General features: G+C 36.0%; 1 protein-coding gene across 1 annotated transcript in view; it reads right to left on the reverse strand.

The window, feature by feature from the left end:
- Nucleotides 1–8,587: 8,587 nt before the first annotated feature.
- Nucleotides 8,588–20,005, reverse strand: part of LOC130550420 (NACHT, LRR and PYD domains-containing protein 3-like) — a 29,201-nt gene continuing 17,783 nt past the window's right edge. Inside the window, exons 8-15 of the mRNA XM_057327885.1 lie at nt 19,404–19,577; nt 16,860–17,033; nt 16,442–16,615; nt 16,092–16,265; nt 13,357–13,530; nt 12,979–13,158; nt 9,344–9,517; nt 8,588–9,046 (exon numbers count right to left, since the gene is read on the reverse strand). Of these exons, the coding sequence (XP_057183868.1) occupies nt 8,986–9,046; nt 9,344–9,517; nt 12,979–13,158; nt 13,357–13,530; nt 16,092–16,265; nt 16,442–16,615; nt 16,860–17,033; nt 19,404–19,577 (1,285 nt within the window). The 3' untranslated portion in view covers nt 8,588–8,985. The remainder of the gene's footprint in view (nt 9,047–9,343; nt 9,518–12,978; nt 13,159–13,356; nt 13,531–16,091; nt 16,266–16,441; nt 16,616–16,859; nt 17,034–19,403; nt 19,578–20,005) is intronic.

The raw sequence follows: 20,005 nt of genomic DNA on the forward strand, positions 1-20,005 counted from the left end.
TTCACAGAATGTTTTGCAGATTTACACAAAAATGCAGAATACTTTTGTGATAGACCATGCCATTATGCCAAAAAGAATCCAAGGCAATACTTTTATTCTTTTTATTTATATATTCATTTCTATTTATAAACTTCCATCACACATACATTTAGCAACATCGCCACCTATTGGTAAATTTATAAACAATCATTTGTCTTTTCCTTGTTTTTTTGGGCTTGCCTTACATTTATATCAGTTATGTTCGAACATACTCTTAGGATAAATAACCACAGTTTTATTATAGTGAAGTAACCATGTTTCCATGGCAGATTTCATCATTTGTAAACAATAATTTGTGACCCAGTCTGTGAAAATCAGCTAAAGCCATTTTTTATGTGATTTACTGTTTAACTGTACATAAAATCATCCTACATAATGTAAAGGACATTTTGTGAAAGTATAATCTTGTTATCTTTCACTGAGTAAGATGTAAAATCGTGAAATGAAATCAAACTTTTATGCTTGTTATGTTACAATTAGATTTTGAGACTTTAGCCTATTTTTTACAGACTGTGTCACATTTTAATACAATCATAAAGGTTGAACTATGGCTGCTAAAGTGAGACAAATTTCTGGTTACTATGTCCTTCTTTTTTCATTCATTTTTCTACTTTATCAAACCATTCCGAACTCTCTGAGGTCCTCTGCATAGAAGATCAATTCCAATGAAGACAAAGAAAAATAGACTTTTATCCTTCAAGTTCAACTCTCTAAACAGAATTGTAAATATGAAATCCTGATTAGCTTTTTTTTCAGCCCAGTCCAGCACAAAATTCTGCAAAATGATTGATTTTCCAATGCCAGCGACTCTTTTAGTCAGCACAGTTCTAATGGTTTTGTCCGAGTAAGAGTTTTGAGATGTCATTGCATGTCAGGTGTCATTGTCTCTGGTCTTCAGTCTCAATCTTTCTCACCCCATGCTCATTATTGACCCCTTTCCTTCCCTCTGTGATGTGGAGCTCTGTGTAGATCTCATTCACAAGTGTTGAGCTTCCTTGATTTAACATTCCATCATTGACTAAAGTTCTCATTTGGTCTAGATTTTAGTTGGATTGGTGGTTCACAGAAATGAGTTCTGAGGAGTAAAAACAGATGAGCAAAAAGAAACTAGTGAGCATCAGCACTTTTATTTTGTGATATGTATTTGCACACAAGTACATCATTTGAAAAATGCCATTCTATACCCCCTCCACCACAAACTGTACTGGAGTGTCTGAATTATTACAGGTTTTAACAAAAGTTACATGTGTTTTCACAAATAACAAGCAAATACAGACAGTCTTGCCCTGTGAAGTTAACTTGTGAAAAAAAAGGTCACACCAGGAAACACCTCAAGTCACAGAACACAAATCTCCCTCCAGTCCTTTATTCTCTTAGTTGCTACCATACAACCAAACAATCAAGGTTTTCATCAGATGTGTAAAGAGATTAAGGTGTGTCTCATAGACAATATAAGGTTCAGTACGTATCTGCTTCATTACAGTGACTCAAATCTTTTGAATCCATTGACTGCTGTGTTCAGATTCCTTCACTAATTAATTCAGCAACCCTTTATTTAAGTTATGCAAAAACATCAACAAAATTATTCAAAATATTATTAGTAGGATCGCTTTTCTACATCGCAGTTTAATTTCACATATAAAATGTAATATAATAATTTTATATAAAATTCTATTTAGTATTAAATTGACATTTTTACTTTAACTTAGTTTTAATTTTACAAATAAAATACTCAGGTTTAATACACTCAGTGTAGGCTATTGAAGTGTTTTCATGAAAAAAATGGTCATTCACTGATGGTTGTTAGCATTTTTAATTACAGCCTATTATCCCAAGGCACATCAGCTGGCAAACCATTTGACAGGAAAGGCGTAGTCTATATAAAGGGAATGAATGTTATGGGGAGTTTTGTCAAACTATGGCAGCGAGACAGCGAATAGTCTTCTTAAATCAAAGACGGTGCCGTCCGGGGAGCCAGTTAGTGTATTTGCACAATTTCATTAGAGAACATTTTAGTCCCCTGGCTACCATGTCAGAAGAGAAAATTCTACACAAATTTAGCCTGCCACGGGAGCAAATTCTGCAGCTCTTGCATCTTGTTGGACCAACTTTGTCGAGACAAACTCGACGGAGCTACCCCCTCAGCCCCGAAAATCAGCTGCTGCATGGCGGCTCTTCGTTTTTATGCCATGGGGAGTTTTCTAGAGGTGTTTGGGGATGAGTATGGGCTGAGAAAGACCTCGGTGTGGCGGTGCGTTCACTCAGTGACAAACATCCTGCTCCGTCATGCCACCGATTACATACGTATGCCTTTCACCAGGCACGACGTGATGGAGGCACATCAAGGCTTCCATGCCATTGCGGGTGTCCCATGAGTGATTGGCATTCTGGATGGGACACTTATCCCTATACACAAATGAGTGATTTACGCCCATAATGTGAATCAACACAGATTGTGGAGAACGTTAACACACGATGGCAAACTATGAGCACCACCGCCATGGACAGCACCTGCTAACGTCGCACTTAAGAAGATTTACCTTAAGTAACCTCAAAAGGTATAGTTCGGGGAACACGCCTAGAAAAGGTATAACTTGAGTTAAGGTGTACCTTTAGAGTCTTCGTAGCGCGCTAAGAGACAACGTTATCGGGAATCGCAGCCCAGATCTCTTAAATTATTTCTAAAAATAAAATAGGCACTTTAGCCAATTGGTATTATTTTTAAAGCCACCCTATCGGATTCAATTTCACATTATTTAATAATGTTTACACTGTTACATTTGAAAAAAAGCTAAAATCACGTTCTGTGAGTGATTGCTTCTGTCTTTCAGCATTTGTGTTTTAATGAGTGAAATAGTTTTATCCCATAGTTCATCCATCGACCAATTTTTCGCACTACACTAAAGGTGCTTCACGATGCCATAGAAGAACCTTTTTTGTCTAAATGGTTCCATAAAGAACCTTTAACATCCGAAGAACCTTTCTGTTTCACAAAAGAAAGATTATACTTCAGATTCTTCAGATTACACGGTAAAAAGGTAAGAAAGAGATGGTTCTTTAAAGAACCTTTGACCGAATGGTTCTTTGTGGAAACAAAAATGGTTCTTCTATGGCATCGCAGTGAAGAACCTTTTAAGCACTTTAATTTTAAGAGTGTAAACTATAAATAGAGAACTATTACAATTGTCAAAAATGATAATTCTTACTCTCAAGTCATTGGACACGTCAACGCAAATTAAAATAGTTTTGATGGGGTTCGGGAGCAACGTAATCTTAATTTGCATTCTGAAGATGAACGAATGTCCTATAGGCTTGTCGAATGGCTTGAGAGTGAATAATACATGGCAGAATTTTCAATTTCTGGCAGAGTTCACCTTTAAATATCGATCTACTCATCGATGCTTTCAAAAGCTCTCGATAAAACGTACAAACCTCTTGTGCAGACCATGCACTTCAAAGACAAAAACTCCCCTATTCAATAAATAAGTATCGTGCATGAAAGACAGTCCATATACCTGACTAGCTGAAGAGTCTGGTCGATCCATTGATTCATCACTCCTTATTGACACACAGCTGGATTCAGCAGATTCTTCCTGAATCAAACTGAAACATGGCTTTATTATAAATGGCTTTAATGTTTCGTGTTTATAATTCTTTTTATATATATACAATGGGAACATTTTTGGGAGAAAACCTACATGCATACATCCTGTAAAAATGTTTGTATAGTGTCATTAAAGGAGTAGTTCACCTTCAAAATGAAAATTCTGTCATTTACTCACCCTCTTGTCATTTCAAACCTGTATGACTTTCTTTCTTCCGCAGAACACAATAGAAGATATTTTGAAGAATGTTGTGAACAGAACAGCACAGCCCCCAATTCAGCAAGTGAATGGTATAAAATATCTTCTTTTGTGTTCCGCAGAGGATAGAAGGTCATGCAGGTTTGAAATGACAAGAGGGTGAGTAATTGATGACAGAATTTTCATTTTGAAGGCGAACTACTACTTTAAACACCATTGTAAAAGTATGAGAGGCTACTTAGGAAATGCAGTATATCAGACATCTCTATTGCACTACGTAAACATCTAACACACACAGTATACAATAAAGTCTTATTTATGAAATAATGTGACATGCCAGTTTGACAAAAGCTTCAAGTCATTGATTTGAATGTATTAACCTGTGAATGTATTAGTGTGTGTTTCATATGTATACAGGCCAGTTATGTATGAGATTGTTTCAGATGCATAGGGTATTTATCTTAAAGGGACATTAACATTGTATTTAAAGTGATTCTCTCACCTTGTGACTGTCTTAATGCTTTGTTCTTCAGACATGATTTTTGTAGAGTCCAGAACAACATCTGTGATGTAGACTCTAAAATGTAAAATTGTACACATATTCTGGTTTAGAGCGATTTTGGGGCTTGTCTTGTAAATTAGGAGAACCATGAAAGAAAAACACACAATCAGGTCATGATTGCCTGTAAAATAATAACAATAATTTCTTTATTTTTAGAGCAATATCTGTTTAGTTCATCATTGTATGTTATATCATGTTAGTGGCTTCATGATCAAATCTGCACAGTGCATAAATGTAAGTGCACAAACTCTCATAACCGACGATGCACTTTTAAGAACAAACTTCTCCATTCAATCAGTAACTTCAAACATGCACAAAAAAGATTGGCTGTACCTCAGTTTAGCAGGAAAATCTCCTGAACTGAATACATCTGGTTGATCTACTGATTCATCCTTTTTCATAGACACACAGTTGGGTCTAGATAATTCTGGTCTTTCTTTATGCATCCTGAAACACAAGTGATTCACAAATCTCTCAGAAGTCAGAATTTCTGTATCAATGTTATAAGTAAATAAAACTATTAAATCTACACAATACAGTATCTGATGTCATTAACATAGCACCCTTGTAGGAAAATTAACTTATTTAAAGTCACCGGCATTCTCTCACCTTTTGACTGTCTTAAAGCTTTGTTCTTCAGAGAGAATTTTTGTAGAGTCCATAGCGAAATCAGTAACATAAACTCTAAAATGTAAAGTGTACACATATTCTGGATTAAATTGTGATTTTGTTCATCTTAGAAGTTGGAAGAGCAACGCTGAATCAATACTTAATAATTAAATAAACATTTGGCATTGCATAATTTCACTTTTAAAAAATTATTAAATAGTTTTTATTAAATATTTGTGTCAATATTTGTGTAATATTGTGTAATTGTGTAATGTTTTGATTGACAATAAACTGTAACTGGCCATTCTATTGACGCTTATTAGTTGCCTTTTGTTGTGCATTAAAACATTCATCAGCCATGATTATATTCACAATACAGCACGGCTCATTACTGCTCAAATTATAAAAAATATACTGTATACTTTTTAAAATAAAAATAATTATTATTATTTAACAATAATAATAGTAATAATAATAATAATTTAAAACCTAAAGACAAATGACATCATACAAATATTTAGGAAATTTTACAACTCAGATTGATGAATGATTATTTTTAGACCAACATCTGCATATCCATCATATTACATTACAACATTTTAGTTGCTTCAGAATAAAGAAAAATTAGGAAAATGTCATTTTCACAAACTTGAAATAAAATGTATACAAGGATAAATACCACGGCGTGTACTTAACTGAAACTCCTTCATCCAATAAATAACTTCAAAAACGTATGATATAGACAGTCTTTACCTCAGTTTAGCAGGAGAATCTCCAAAACTGAATGTAACTGGTGGATCCATTGATTCATCAGTCTTTATCCAGCTGGGTTTATGAGATTCTTTTCCCTGAATAAAACTGAAACATATTTTGGGTTTATCATATCCTGTAAACACGCTTTAATGTGTCATGTTTTTATTATTTTTCTGCACTGAAAGAAAATCAACCTAAAAACTTTTGTTCAAAAGCTGACTTAAAGTTAAATAACATTGTCTTTACAAGCCATGTAAATTAAATAATTTATAACTGATTAAAAAATCTAGTTGTATTTCATGTTGATATGAATCCAAACTCTGTAAAACATTTTTGCTGCCTTAAGTACTATCAACGTGGCTTTACAAGTTATTTTATATTACTTCAACTCATCAAAATAGCTTAAGCAATTTCAACTTCAAATTACACAAATAAATTTAAAAACTTGTGAGTGTGTTTACGCATTAATGAATGCATTATTTCCATGAATTGTTTTGTTTTTCTATGCTTTTTTCATATTTGAATAAAACACATATTTCCTGTTATGCTGTTGTTTGCTTTTTTTATAGAGCACATAGTTGCTTCACACACGCTGGAGCAGGAAACCTGTTTCTCACCCATTGTGCAAACTGTTGCTCTTAAACCACCAAACAGCCAGGCTAAAGTTGCAGATTTTAAAGTTACACATGCTAATTTCTTGTAAGCATTGCTTCACACAACTTGCTCTGGCACAACTTATTCAAGACCTTGTTTTGGCATGCAACCTAAATAATTTATAGTTAAAGTTTATTTATGACTTAGTGACAACCCCCATTGTAACCAAAACAATATCAAAACAGTAACTTGCATTTCAAACCAACAATGGTACCTGCTCGACTTCTTTCACGCTCTCACAACATGCCCAGCTGGATTCTCGACTGTCCAGTTCCGAGATGAATCACAGCACAAAACGTGTAAATCTGGCCACTTATTCAGTTTAAAACACATGAACAGCTAATAATATTGTTACTCCAACTGTGCCCTTTGGCAATGGGATGCTAGATTTATTAGAAATAACTGATGCGTAACAAAAAAAAAATGTGTTTATTAGAAGTTTGTTAACTACGTCTTGATTCCGTAATTATAGCGTGTTCCATCCTAAACTGCAGCATTAAAAAGTTCCGATGTTTGAGATCAGTATATTCATATTTAATAAATAGTGAAACTTACTTTTTAATTTATCCTCGTTATCTCAGGTTGCACGTCCCGTTGTGGTTCCCCCTGATAGCAATAGACTTCGGGGCGGATCCGCCTTCAAGTCACCTGGTCCGCTGTACTCTCAGATTCAATTCGGCCACACTCACAGAATATGCCCCGCCTCCGCACAACGCACTGTCAACTCGCGGACTCGCAACTGACGCTGGGCGAATTCTCTGACCGAACACTTCTTTTTTTAAACCGTCACAGTCACTTAATCAATCTCCTCACACAGTGGAAACGCTGGAGCTGGCAGGTCGGTGAGGACGGAACACAGTAAGAATAGTTAAAATATGCTTTATTTGTACAGTTACGTAGCCAGTAACATTACCGTTGATTGCTTTGCTTGATGTTTTTAATTCTGAAGTGATTTTTGCAAGCCAAGTTTCAGCACATTGTCATTAGCGTTGAGTAAAATCAATTTGGTAAATAACTTTTTGAGTAAAAGCTTTTTGGACGGAATGTCTTTATCTTTCTTGGAGGTGGGGTGATTCAATCGGATTTTAATCCAACCCTGAGCGCATGTTTTCTCCCCTTTCCAGTAAAATAGCAGGCGAGATAAACTGATGTTAGGCCTAACGTTAACGTTACCTGTTTTTTTTACACTGAACTTCTGGTGTAGTTTGAGTCTTTTGTTAATATTTTGACATATATTCTCCACCTCCCCATGTAATGTTGTTTCAGATAATTTTCATATCATATTAAATCATATTAAGATACTGTGCGTGTGCGTGCGTGTGTGTTCTGTTGTGTGTGTGTTATTTTGCAGCTTACAGCTCATTCAAGTGCCACTGGTCTTGCAGTATTTCATCTTTTCCAAACAACCGAGTAAAGTAAGATTTGATACTGTTTTAAACTTGATTTAGCCAGCTATTTTGTCAAAATACTAATAATGGTCCACACTACAGTTTTTAACATGTAATAAATGTGCAATTTCAAAAGATTTATACCAATAATTTAAAGTTAAAAGTTTTTAGGTTTATAAACTACTTTGTAGTTTAAAAACCCACTTGTATCAGTAAACTTTAGTTCTGGTAGACTAATTATTTCATGTATATGAATATGGTATTCATTCAATATGAATACCATATTTACATACACAATTAAGAAATACAAAAAAAACACTGATCCTGAAAAAATCCTGAGTTATTGAATAGTATTTTCTTTTGATTATTCAAGTAGAGATATAATTATGAAAAGTAAGAAAGGCACAGAATACATGGTATTATAATACATGGTATTATTACACTTTTTTTTGCAATACAATGTACATTGATTAAACTTAAAGTGATAATTCAACCAAAAATAACAATTCTCTCATCATTTACTTACCCTCTTTCATTTCAAACCTTTATGACTTTCTTTCTTCCGCAGAACACAAAAGATATTATGAAAAAAGTTGGTAACCGAACATCACTGGCCCCCATTCATTTCTATTGGGGACACAAAATCAATGCAAGTATAGGGCCAGTTAAAAATATTTTTCAAAATATCTTCTTTTGTGTTCTGCGTAAGAAAGAAAGTCACACAGGTTTAAAATGACATGAGGGTGAGTAAATGATGACAGAATTGTTATTTTTGGGTGAACTGTCACTTTAACTTAGTTTCCTAAATTTATAATAGGACATTTGTATTCAAAGTACTAGTAACTGTGCATGTTTTAATCGTATGTATATTAGTACTGAAAGTAAAAAAATTAAAGATTATAATCAGGTTCTATGTAGAAAGATGAGAGAATTTATAGCAAGTAAATTTAACCCTGAAATAAAAAGGAGGGGACCCCGACATACATGCAATTTCATTCAAAGGCTTGTATTACATACTTTATAGAAAGTAAATCTATTTAAATGGTACATAATTAAGAGACTATGAAACATTTAGCAAATTAACAGAAAAATACAAAAAAACCCATCATGATAAGCACCACTGGTTCAGGGCTTGTTTGTTCAGTATGAGGCAGTAAATAGCTTTTGGTGCTCATGACTAAACACACTTTGATTTACCAGTTAAATATGTAGGTGACTGTAGCAGGTGAGGTCCAATACTGTAAAATAATAAAAACAACCACTGTAAAATATTGATTAGTCTTGTAGAATTAGTATTATTAACAACATTCATGTTTAAAAGCATTCATGTTTGAACAGCACCATTCACACTATTATATAAAAGATTACCAAAGAGATTAGGGCAATTTTTAAAGACATTTGGAAAAATTGCTCACGTTTCTTAGTTAGTCATGTAACAAGCTATGAACATGTCCAGCGTTAATACACAGAGAATAAGAGAGAGGGAAGGATACATTTTGTTTTCAGGTATTGCTAAAGTAAAATAAAACACTCACTATACTTTCTCTAGTCTACATTGTGGATCCTTCAGTAGATCAGAGAGCAGCTTCACTCCTGAATCACCTGGATTATTATATTTCAGATTGAGTTCTCTCAGGTGTGAGGGGTTTAACTTTAGAGCTGAAGCCAGGGCAGCACAACCTTTATCTGAAATACTGCAGTCAGACATTCTGGAGAGACAAAAATAAAGAATTTAAATGAAAACACACTACCATTGTTTATTAAAAATACAATTAGAAAACAAGGCTTATTTAGGGGCCAAGCACCTAAGGGGCTGTAGCCCCTATCACTTCTGTTGGTATTCTTCTTCTTCTTAACCATTGGGAGTCTAGGCAGCCCTATGAACCGTATGTAGGAAAATGGTGAAATTTGGCACACTCGTTGTGGTGGTCCTCAATTGTCAGGTGACCAACTATGGGGTCTCTCGCACTCACTCTATAGCACCACCAGCAGCAAATGACTGTAACTTTTGAACCCCTTGGTCTACAGAAAATCTAATTTGTACATGTCACTCCACTCGTCACGCTCATCGCATTCTCTGTCTTACATTATAGTCAAGTCAAGTCAATTTATTTATAGAGCACAACTTTAACACAACCATCGTTGATCCAAAGTGCTTTATAATAAAAGGTTAGATAAAAAGCAACAGAGATCAAAATTAAAAATAGGAAGTCAAAATAGGTATATACACACAAAACATACATCAAAAGTACCGTACACAGCATCACTCAAATTCAAGGGTGTAAAAATGGGTCTTTAAATTTTATTTAAAAACACAGAGCGATGGAGAGGCCCTGATAGTAAGGGGTAGACTGTTCCACAGTTTAGGGGCAGCAACGACGAAAGCTCGGTCACCTTTGGAATTCCAGTGAGAACGAGGGACAGATAAGAGAAGCTGGTTACAAGATTTTAATGACCTTGAGGTTGTATATGGCTGGATAAGATCACAGATATATTCCGGGGCTGACTTTTGCAATGCCTTGTATACAAAAAGAAGGATCTTAAAATCAACTCTGAATTTGATAGGGAGCCAGTTCAAAGAAGCAAGAACAGGAGTAATATGCTCCCTCTTTTTTGTTCCTGTCAACAATCAAATTACCGTCTCCCACCGGTAAGTCAAAACTTTAACCATAGTCTGTGTTCCTCCCACTCAACTGTTATAAATGTTACTGCTTCCAAATGCATAGAGACCGTATCTGTCCCCTGAATAATACTACAAAATAATAATTTAGGCAAAACTCAGAGAAAAAATCTGATCGTGATTAAACCTGAAGACAATGTAATAAGGTTTTTATTTAGTACAGTTGCTAAATTAACAAATAAACAGACATCACCTGACCTGGTTATTCCACTGCACCTTGGTAGCAATGAATTCATTAATTTTTTTACAGAGAAAATTGAAAACATACGAGACAAAATAGTAAAAACTCAACCTCCAAGTCTGTCCTATGAATTAGTACCAACCATCGCCCCAAAAGAAAGGCTACAGTGTTTTTCACCTATGAAGCAGGAAGATTTAATTAAACTTATTGCAACATCTAAACCTACAACTTGCTTATTAGACCCCATACCAACTAAATTATTAAAAGAGTTATTACCCATTGCAATAAACTCTTCAATTAATCTAGGCCATGTCCCAGGACCCTTTAAGATGGCCGTCATTAAGCCTCTTATCAAGAAACCAAACTTAGACCCCAATGAACTAGGAAACTATAGACCGATTTCAAATCTCCCTTACCTGTATAAAATACTCGAAAAAGTAGTGTCCACTCAGTTGTGCTCTTTCTTACAAAATAATGACATACACGAAAAATTTCAGTCAGGCTTTAGACCGCATCATAGTACTGAAACTGCGCTCGTTAAAATTACAAACGACCTGCTTATAGCATCAGATAAAGGTAACATCTCACTGCTAGTCCTGCTTGACCTTAGTGCTGCGTTCGATACTGTAGACCATAAAATACTTCTAGATCGCTTACACAATTATGCCGGTATTCAGGGACAGGCACTACAATGGTTCAGATCTTACTTATCAGACAGACATCAATTTGTCCACTTAAATGGGGAATCATCAAATCTAATGCAAGTAAATTATGGATTGCCTCAGGGATCGGTTTTAGGACCCTTGCTATTCTCCATATACATGCTGTCCCTTGGAAACATTATTAGAAAACATGGAATTAGCTTCCACTGTTATGCAGATGATACTCAGCTATATATCTCATCAAGACCAGATGATACGTTCCAGCTATCCAAATTGGCAGAGTGCATCGAAGATATAAAACATTGGATGACCTTCACTGGTTACCCATTAAGTATCGTATTGACTTTAAAGTTCTTTTAATTACTTATAAAGCCTTAAAAGGTTTAGCCCCTACCTACTTAACAGAGCTTCTATCACATTACAACCCATCACGCTCTCTAAGATCTCAAAACTCCAGAGTTTTGATAACACCTAGAATAACTAAATCCACCAAAGGGGGTAGAGCTTTCTCATACGTAGCTCAACTCTGGAATAGCCTTCCCGATACTATTCGACTATTTTGAGATCTTTTCGAGAAAGGAGATATTTTACTTTCGCAACAGATCTGAGGTGGAAAAAGCTACTCTTTACAACCGTGTTTACATGCTTGTCAAATCGTAGTGATGGATCGAAAAGGACCCCTTAGATTTTTTACATGGTGTTGTAAGTTATCACTAAGGGAACCTTACCTACTTGTAAGAGTAGTATTGAGTGCAGCGTGGCCTAGCAGAATCATCTCAGTTTTGTCAGTGTTTAGCTGCAAAAAATTATTTGCCATCCATGTTCTTACTTCGTCAAAACATGAGAAAAGAAGTTGTAAAGAAGAGTCATTTTCAAGTTTGATTGGAAGGTAAAGTTGGAGGTCATCGGCGTAGCAATGATAGTTAATATTATATTTCTGGAGAATGGAGCCTAGGGGAAGCATGTAGAGCGAGAACAGTAAAGGGCCAAGAATAGAACCCTGAAAAACACCATAAGGGATGAACGCAGAAGGTGAGGTGAACGACCGGATATTTACTGAAAAAGTCATACCCTTTAAATAAGAGGTGAACCACTGTAATGCCGTCCCTTCAACCCCTACTACACATTTGAGTCGATTCAAGAGGATGTCATGGTCAATAGTGTCGAAGGCTGCACTCAAGTTTAACAGTATCAGAACAGCAGATGACCCGGAATCAATGGACAACAAAAGATCATTCATAACTTTAAGCAAGGCCGACTCTGTACAATGAAGTTCTCTAAAACCAGATTGGAACTTATCCAGAATGTTAAAAGCACCCACGTAAGAAGTAAACTGTGAAAGCACTGCTTTCTCTAAAACCTTAGAGTTTAGAAATCGGCGGGTAGTTGCTAAGAACAGATGGATCGAGGTGAGGTCTTTTTAACCGCGGCTGTACAGAAGCTTGTTTAAAAGACTCTGGGAAAACGCCACTAGTCAAAGAGATGTTTATAATAGTTAAAAGGGCAGGGCTAATGGTGTCCAACACCTCTCTAAGCAAACGGCCAGGCAGTACATCGGATTGGCAATATGTGAATTTCATCTTAGAAATGAATACACTAAATTGAATGTCAATTAAAAATGTAACAATGAAATGAAATGCCACTTACTCTAGTTTTTCTAATTTACAGTGTGAATCCTTTAGTAGCCCAGAAAGCAACTTCAATCCTGAAGCTCTTGGACCTAGTGCATTAAAGTTTAGATTGAGTTCTCTCAGGTGTGAGGGATTTAATTGTAGAGCTGAAGCCAGAGCAGCACAACCTTTATCTGAAATAGTGCAGTTTTCCAGCCTGAAGAAAGAAAGGGGAAATTCTTTTACAGCTCACTTTTCGTGTGTGCACAGCAAAGACAGCAATAACAAATGTGTTTATTTAACAGAAACAAACATAAAAAATCATACCTTAGAAAAAAAAGCATGATAACCTTAAACCTTTTTCATAAATTATAAAACTAGAGATACAACTATATTAAATTGAAAAAAAACTTACTCTAGTTTCCTCAGTTTACAGAGTGGATCCTTCAGTAGATCAGAGAGCAGCTTCACTCCTGAATCTTCTAGTTGATTATAGTTCAGATTGAGTTCTCTCAGGTGTGAGGGGTTTGATATCAGTGCTGTGGCCAGTACAGCAAATTGTTTAAATGTAATATTGCACTTTGCTAGTCTAAAGGAGAGAGAAAAAGACCAAATTTACAGCCGAAATGTAGAAAGTGTCAGAAATGTCCTTCCAAACAGTAGATGTACTGGTAAGACTAAGGTCAGACTACTTGTTAAACGTTAACATGTTAAAACGTAACTATATGAAAATACATTTTAATACAAGCTGACAAGTGGGCTTTATATGTATTATGTACTAACAATAAATACCTGCCTGTAGATTTTCCACATTTAATGCTAATGAGATTGAGGTATGCTTGGGTTTAGGAATAACGGCATGGTTAGGATTAGGGGTTACAGTTTTGGGGTAATGGTTGGTTGGGTAATGGTTGGAAGAACTGACCCTCCTGTTTGAATCATGTTTCTCCCAATACTTCTTTCTTCATCAGGGCCGGGTTATCCAATGGGCATTATGGGCACAGGCCCAGGGGCCCATACGTGCTTGGGGCCCAAGAAAGGGGGAGAAAATGTTTTTGCTATATTCATTCTGCCGTGTGCCTCTCTGGCCGCACACACGCAAGTGCGCACACAAAACCGTGTTTCTAACGTACGCAAGTCTGTCTCTTGATTTAGTAACTTTTACAAGCCCTTTAGCAGCTTTTGTTCAGAAGCACAATGCGATAAATCAAGCGACTTTCCGATAAACTTTAGCTTTCAGTGGGAAAATGTCCCCCGCGAGCGCAAGGTCTCTCTTTCCCCGCGCAGGGATCGTCTCATTGAGCGGCAGGAAGAAGCAGCACATTCCACAGGTGACTCCTGAATAAAATGAGTGCAAAACAGCATTTCCAACAACCTGTCACTGTTATCGACTGTTTGAATGTGTAAACATGAACCCATTTCGTCTGTAAATATGCACATGGTTACCATGACAGAGGCTGTGTGAAAGAATATAGCCAAAATCGCCGCTTTTTATAGAAACTGAAAAGATGTAAATGAGAACGGCTTTGTTGTGAATATAAGATATAGGTTAAGTTAGAATACCCTCACGGTTGTCTTTAAAATCTTAAAAAGGTAAGAGTTTTTTTACATGTATCTGGTGTGTCTTCGCCAATAACTAATTTTATATTGATGTTGATCAGGTCTATCTGCCTTAATTTACCGATTTTTAGCCTAAGTTATTAGAAAATCCAGAGTGCTTTTACATACATTGCAAAATGTTTACTTACACTAATATTCGTTAATGCCGTTTACCATTACACGCTTACATAAGAACGTGAGTCGCGAAGTGCTTGTTACACAAATAAAGTTGAACAAATGGACAAATTACTCTTATAGTATAATCATTGACAAAGTCTGCCCTTTTATTCTTAGAAAAATGAATATGTTTATGTATGTGGGGGTGGGGGGGGTCTACAAGACACTTGTGCCCAGGGGCCCCTGAATTCTTAATCCGGGCCTGTTCTTCATACAGTATATACACAAGTGGAGTTTGTATTCATTGCCACTCTTACCTTTGGCTTTCTCACTGGGACATTAGGTTTAGGGATTTTCTTCCAGTAATGCAGTGTATTTTATTCACATTTTACTGGATCACTGCAGTATATTTCATGTATTTAACTGATACTAACAGTAACTGTATATAAATAACCACAATACCGATTTTTTGTTAATATGATGCATATTTTAATGTCATAACATAAATAATCCAGCAACAGTTTGTTTGACATATAAACTGTGGCAGCTATAATGCACCTATTTAACATTTTGTCGAAGGAGCCAGCGTGGTTAAAATGGATTTCCCTGCTTTTCTACACTGGTATTTTAAGTGCGATTCATTGGCCAAACGAGAAACACTAAAATAAATTTGACCCTAATGTTTCTTTTCTCATTAAGTACTGATTTAAGATTACGAGCCTTCAGACAAATGGATCCTTCACATTCAAAGGTTTAAATGTGATGCATTTGTTGATTCAGTCACTCTTACATACGAAATACAATCTAAGAAACAGTTATTTGTATGGATATTGTTATTATAATATTTTGGATTACGCATGTAAAGCTACTTTGCAACAAGAGAAACGCTATATAAATATATTTGGATTGAACTGAACTAAATAGATCCATGTGAGATTTTAATTCAATTTAATCTGTATTAGACAAAAAAATATTATCCACTGAATTGTCAGTTAACAATTTTGAATATCTTCGAAGAAAAATGTTTGGGCCCTGTTTAACAGACAAGGCTTAATGCTAGTCCCAGACTTAAATAAATGTTTGAGCTGTTCTAACTGAATTATCTTAAAATATGTCATGGTTTTGTCTCAAGATTCATTCAGTACCAGTAATGCGTTTTTTCTAAGACACTTTTATTCTAAATTAACTAAGGCCTAGTCCTAATTTAAGATGAGCCTCGTCTGTGAAACCGGCCTTGATATGTCATTTTAAGTATAATCATTTCATATCTGAGGCATGGGCTATGAACATCAGGACAAACCAAAACAATATCAAGAACATTATTCTAAACAAACTCAAGAGAAAATAACTCAAGAGAGCATTATAAAATGCATTACAGCTAATTTCACAGTTATGTCATGTATTACAGTCATAATGCAATATAATAACACTCACTGCAGTTTTTCCAGTTTACATTGTGGGTCCTTCAGTAGATTAGAGAGCTGCTTCATTCCTTTTTCTCCTGGTTTATTTCTGCTCAGATTCAATTCCCTTAGGTTTGTGAGGTTTGATGTCAAAGCTAAAGCCAAAACAGTAGAAATGTCTTCACTCAAACCACTGTTTTCCATCCTAAAGAAAAAAAAGATGTTTAATTTTAAACTACTTAGCTTCAAGATTGAATTACTAGACATAGTTAATAAGTGTGATCTAAACAAGAAAAGGTAAAAGGTCTGTGATTTAATAAACATGTGTTAGTTTGTTTCTCGCTCATTTGCACATTTGAATAACCTGACATAAACACTCACTGTAGTTTGTCCAGTTTACTGTTTGGATCCTGCAGAAGATCACAGAGCAACTTCAGTCCTAAATCTCCTGATTCATTATCACTGAGATTCAGTTCTCTCATGTGTGAGGGGTTTGATCTTAGAGCTGAAGTCAGATCAGCAAAACCTTTATCTGAAATAGTGCAGTGCGCCAACCTGCAGAGAGAAAGATATTTTTTTTAATAAGTTATTAGACAAATTTTGCTCTGCTTAAAGTCTGGCCTGAAATGTTAAAATAGCTGGGATTTTCCACGTGTAATCTGTTATTAAAGTTAAAGTTAACTTCATCAAGACAACCTAAAGTTTTTAATTTTGCTTGAAAGCTCTGGGAGAAGTTGAATTGGAAATGTAAGTCTCAAAAGTTCAAATAGGATAACAATATGTTGGCTTTGTGACTTACTGTAGTTTCTGTAGTCTACAGTGTGGTTCCTTCAGTAGATCAGAGAGCTGTTTGACTCCTGATTCCCCTGGTTCATTACGACTCAGATTGAGTTCTCTCAGGTGTGATGGGTTTGACTTCAAAGCTAAAGCCAAAACGGCACAACCATTCTCTCTAATACTGCACTGATACAGCCTTCACACAGATCAGTCAGCCAATACAAAAAAAAAGAATAATTGTTTATGATGTATATGTTCCATGTAGGGAGAGTTCACCCAAAAATGACAATGAAGTCACATGTAGTCAAATTTTCGTTTAGGCTCAGGGGTCTCATTTATAAAACTGTGCGTATAGGATTCTTACTAAAAGTGTACGTGCGCCCTCACGCCAAAAATAGCGTACGCCAAAAAATATTAGGATTTATAAAACCTTGCATATGCACACCTGTAAGCAATATTCGCTTTATAAATCATAGATCAACTGCAAGTGTGCGTACGTGAATCAGCCTCATATCCCGCCCCGTACACGCCCACTTTTACCCATAAATAGTCAATGCAAAGCACCTCATGAATATTGATTTGTATATTAATAAGACTCGCATCCAATCCGCTTGTTAAGCCTGACGTCCCGCATCATAATAGTCGTATACCGTTTCCGGTGTCGTGCCGAAAACACACTCCCTGCCAGATTATGCACCCCCCCTCCCCACAATGGTTAGGGTGAGGATTAGGTGTTAGGGGAGGGGTTAGGATTAGGATTGGGTGTGGGGAGGGGTTAGAATTAGCCAATCGGACAGCGTGTTATTGAAGGGGGTGCATAATCTGGCGGGGAGTGTGTTTTCGGCACAACACCGGGTCCAACCTATCAGATTAAAAATAATAAAAATCATGTAAAACTGCCGAAAACCCCCGATCCCATTGTTTATTTCTGCAACGAGATCACAAATGCACGTATTTAAGGAAAATATATTTAGTATTTATTTACACTGTGTTCTGCAGTTATCGTATTTGATGCTGTCCTGTAATTCCATGCAGTCGGACCATCTCCTCTTTATGCGCTCATAGTGTGATGGTGATACAGTGCTGATTAAATATTTTGATTGAATTTTTATTTAAGATTTGAGTTGGATTTTACAAGAAGGTGCATTAAACAATTATACAAGCGCAAATAACTCTGCAGATTTAACCTTCGTGATAATGTGGATCTTTAACGGATACGAGGTCTAATTAAATGTGTGTGAGCATTAATGCTTATAATCGGTTTTATCAATCTTAGTTTCTGCAATCTAACTCACAATTTGTGTCTCCCCTTGTCTCCAGAATGTGCGTATCCAATCCCCTGGGGTCTCATTTTATAAAACTGTGCGTAGGATCCTTAAAAGTGTACGTCCGCTCGAAAGCCAAAAAATAGCTTACGACAAAAAATATTCAGATTTATAAAACCGTGCGTACGCACACCTGTAAGCAATATTCGCTTTATAAATCACAGATCACCTGCAAGTGTGAGTACGTGAATCAGCCTCATATCCCGCCCTGTACACGCCAATTTTTACCCATAAATAGTCAATGCAAAGCACCTCATGAATGCTGATTCGTATATTAATAAGCCTGGCATCCAATCCGCTTGTTAAGCCTGACGTCACGCACCATAATGGACGTATACCGTTCCTGGGTCGATCCGCTATCAGATGACATAGATAAATAAAAAAAATGATGTAAAACTGCCGAAAACCCCCGATCCCATCCTTTATCTCCGTAACGAAATCACAAATGGCCACACATGAGATTCACTGAGATTTACAAATTAATATTTGTAACAATTATTAATTTGTAAATCTTAGATTAAAGCCAAATAAGGTCTCTGCAGCATTTATATGTTTACAGCATTTAGAATGATCATTAACACCTCATTAAAATTACATCATTAATTAGTGGTGTCCTTCACCTGAGATAAAATTTGAAGACATAATTGTAAAAGACGAATGTTTCTTCATTCCAAGGACATAAAGAGAAACGATTGTGCGAGAGCTTAATGGCTGTATTTCCAGACTTTGACATTCGATGATTATGCACAGCATTTAAGGAAAATATATTTAGTTATTTATTTACACTGTGTTCTGCAGTTATCGTATTTAATCGGATCATCTCCTCCTCATGCGCTCATAGTGTGATGGTGAGACAGCGCTGATTAAATATTTAGACTGAATATTTATTTAAGATGCCTTTTTCAGGTCATGTTTTGTGCGTACGCAACGGTTATAAATGAGGCCCCTGGTGTGTTGCATGCCACAGTATGTACATACTTGTATCTGGGTGCACCCATTTGTTAACAACAGTCAATTCAGATAATTCAAGTGGGAACAAGGTTTTAGGGAAAGCACCCTACATCATGAGACACTTGCCCCCTAAACTGCATATGAGATTGGATTAAAATGGGAGTAAATAATTGACAAAAAAAATATTTTTTTAAATAAATCTTATCTTTTTAATATCCTTATTCTCACAACTGAATAAATAATATAAAGAAAGAAAGATATAACAAATAGAAAAACTGAGATAACCTTACTCTAGTTTCCTCAGTTTACATTGTGGATCCTTCAGTAGTTCTGAGAGCATCTTTACACCCGAATCTCCTGGATAATTATAGTTCAGATTGAGTTCTCTCAGGTGTGAGGGGTTTGATCTCAAAGATGAAGCTAGAGCAGCACAACCTTCATCTCGAATCCAGCATGTTTCCAACCTGTATAAAGAGAAAATATTGACTGTTTTTACCAAAACCAATAAACCTTTAGCTGAATTATTTATTGATTTATTTGAATTATTATTGTTTGTAGTGGACTGCATGTAAACATTTGTTTGTAAACATTTGCACCTTAACCAGGACAGTAATAGGCTTACTTGGTCCTTTCGACCGGATAATTTTAGGAACAAAGTTCCGGAATGAGTAAATAGGGCTATCGTTCGTGAATTAAGTTTTCCCTCAGGCCATTTTCTCGATCACATTCGCAAAAGCAACTATTTAGTGATGTAAGCCGGTCGACAGCAATGTCAATTAAGCACGTCCGTCGAACAACGACAAACAACAGAAGTTCGGCCAGTCAGCGTTTGCTTACGTCACGGGTCCTGCTGGATTAGACCCTGCCTCCTAGAAGGAGCTAAAGAGTAAAA

Source organism: Triplophysa rosa, unplaced genomic scaffold (assembly GCF_024868665.1).
Source record: "Triplophysa rosa unplaced genomic scaffold, Trosa_1v2 scaffold30_ERROPOS127347, whole genome shotgun sequence".
NCBI lineage: Eukaryota > Metazoa > Chordata > Actinopteri > Cypriniformes > Nemacheilidae > Triplophysa > Triplophysa rosa.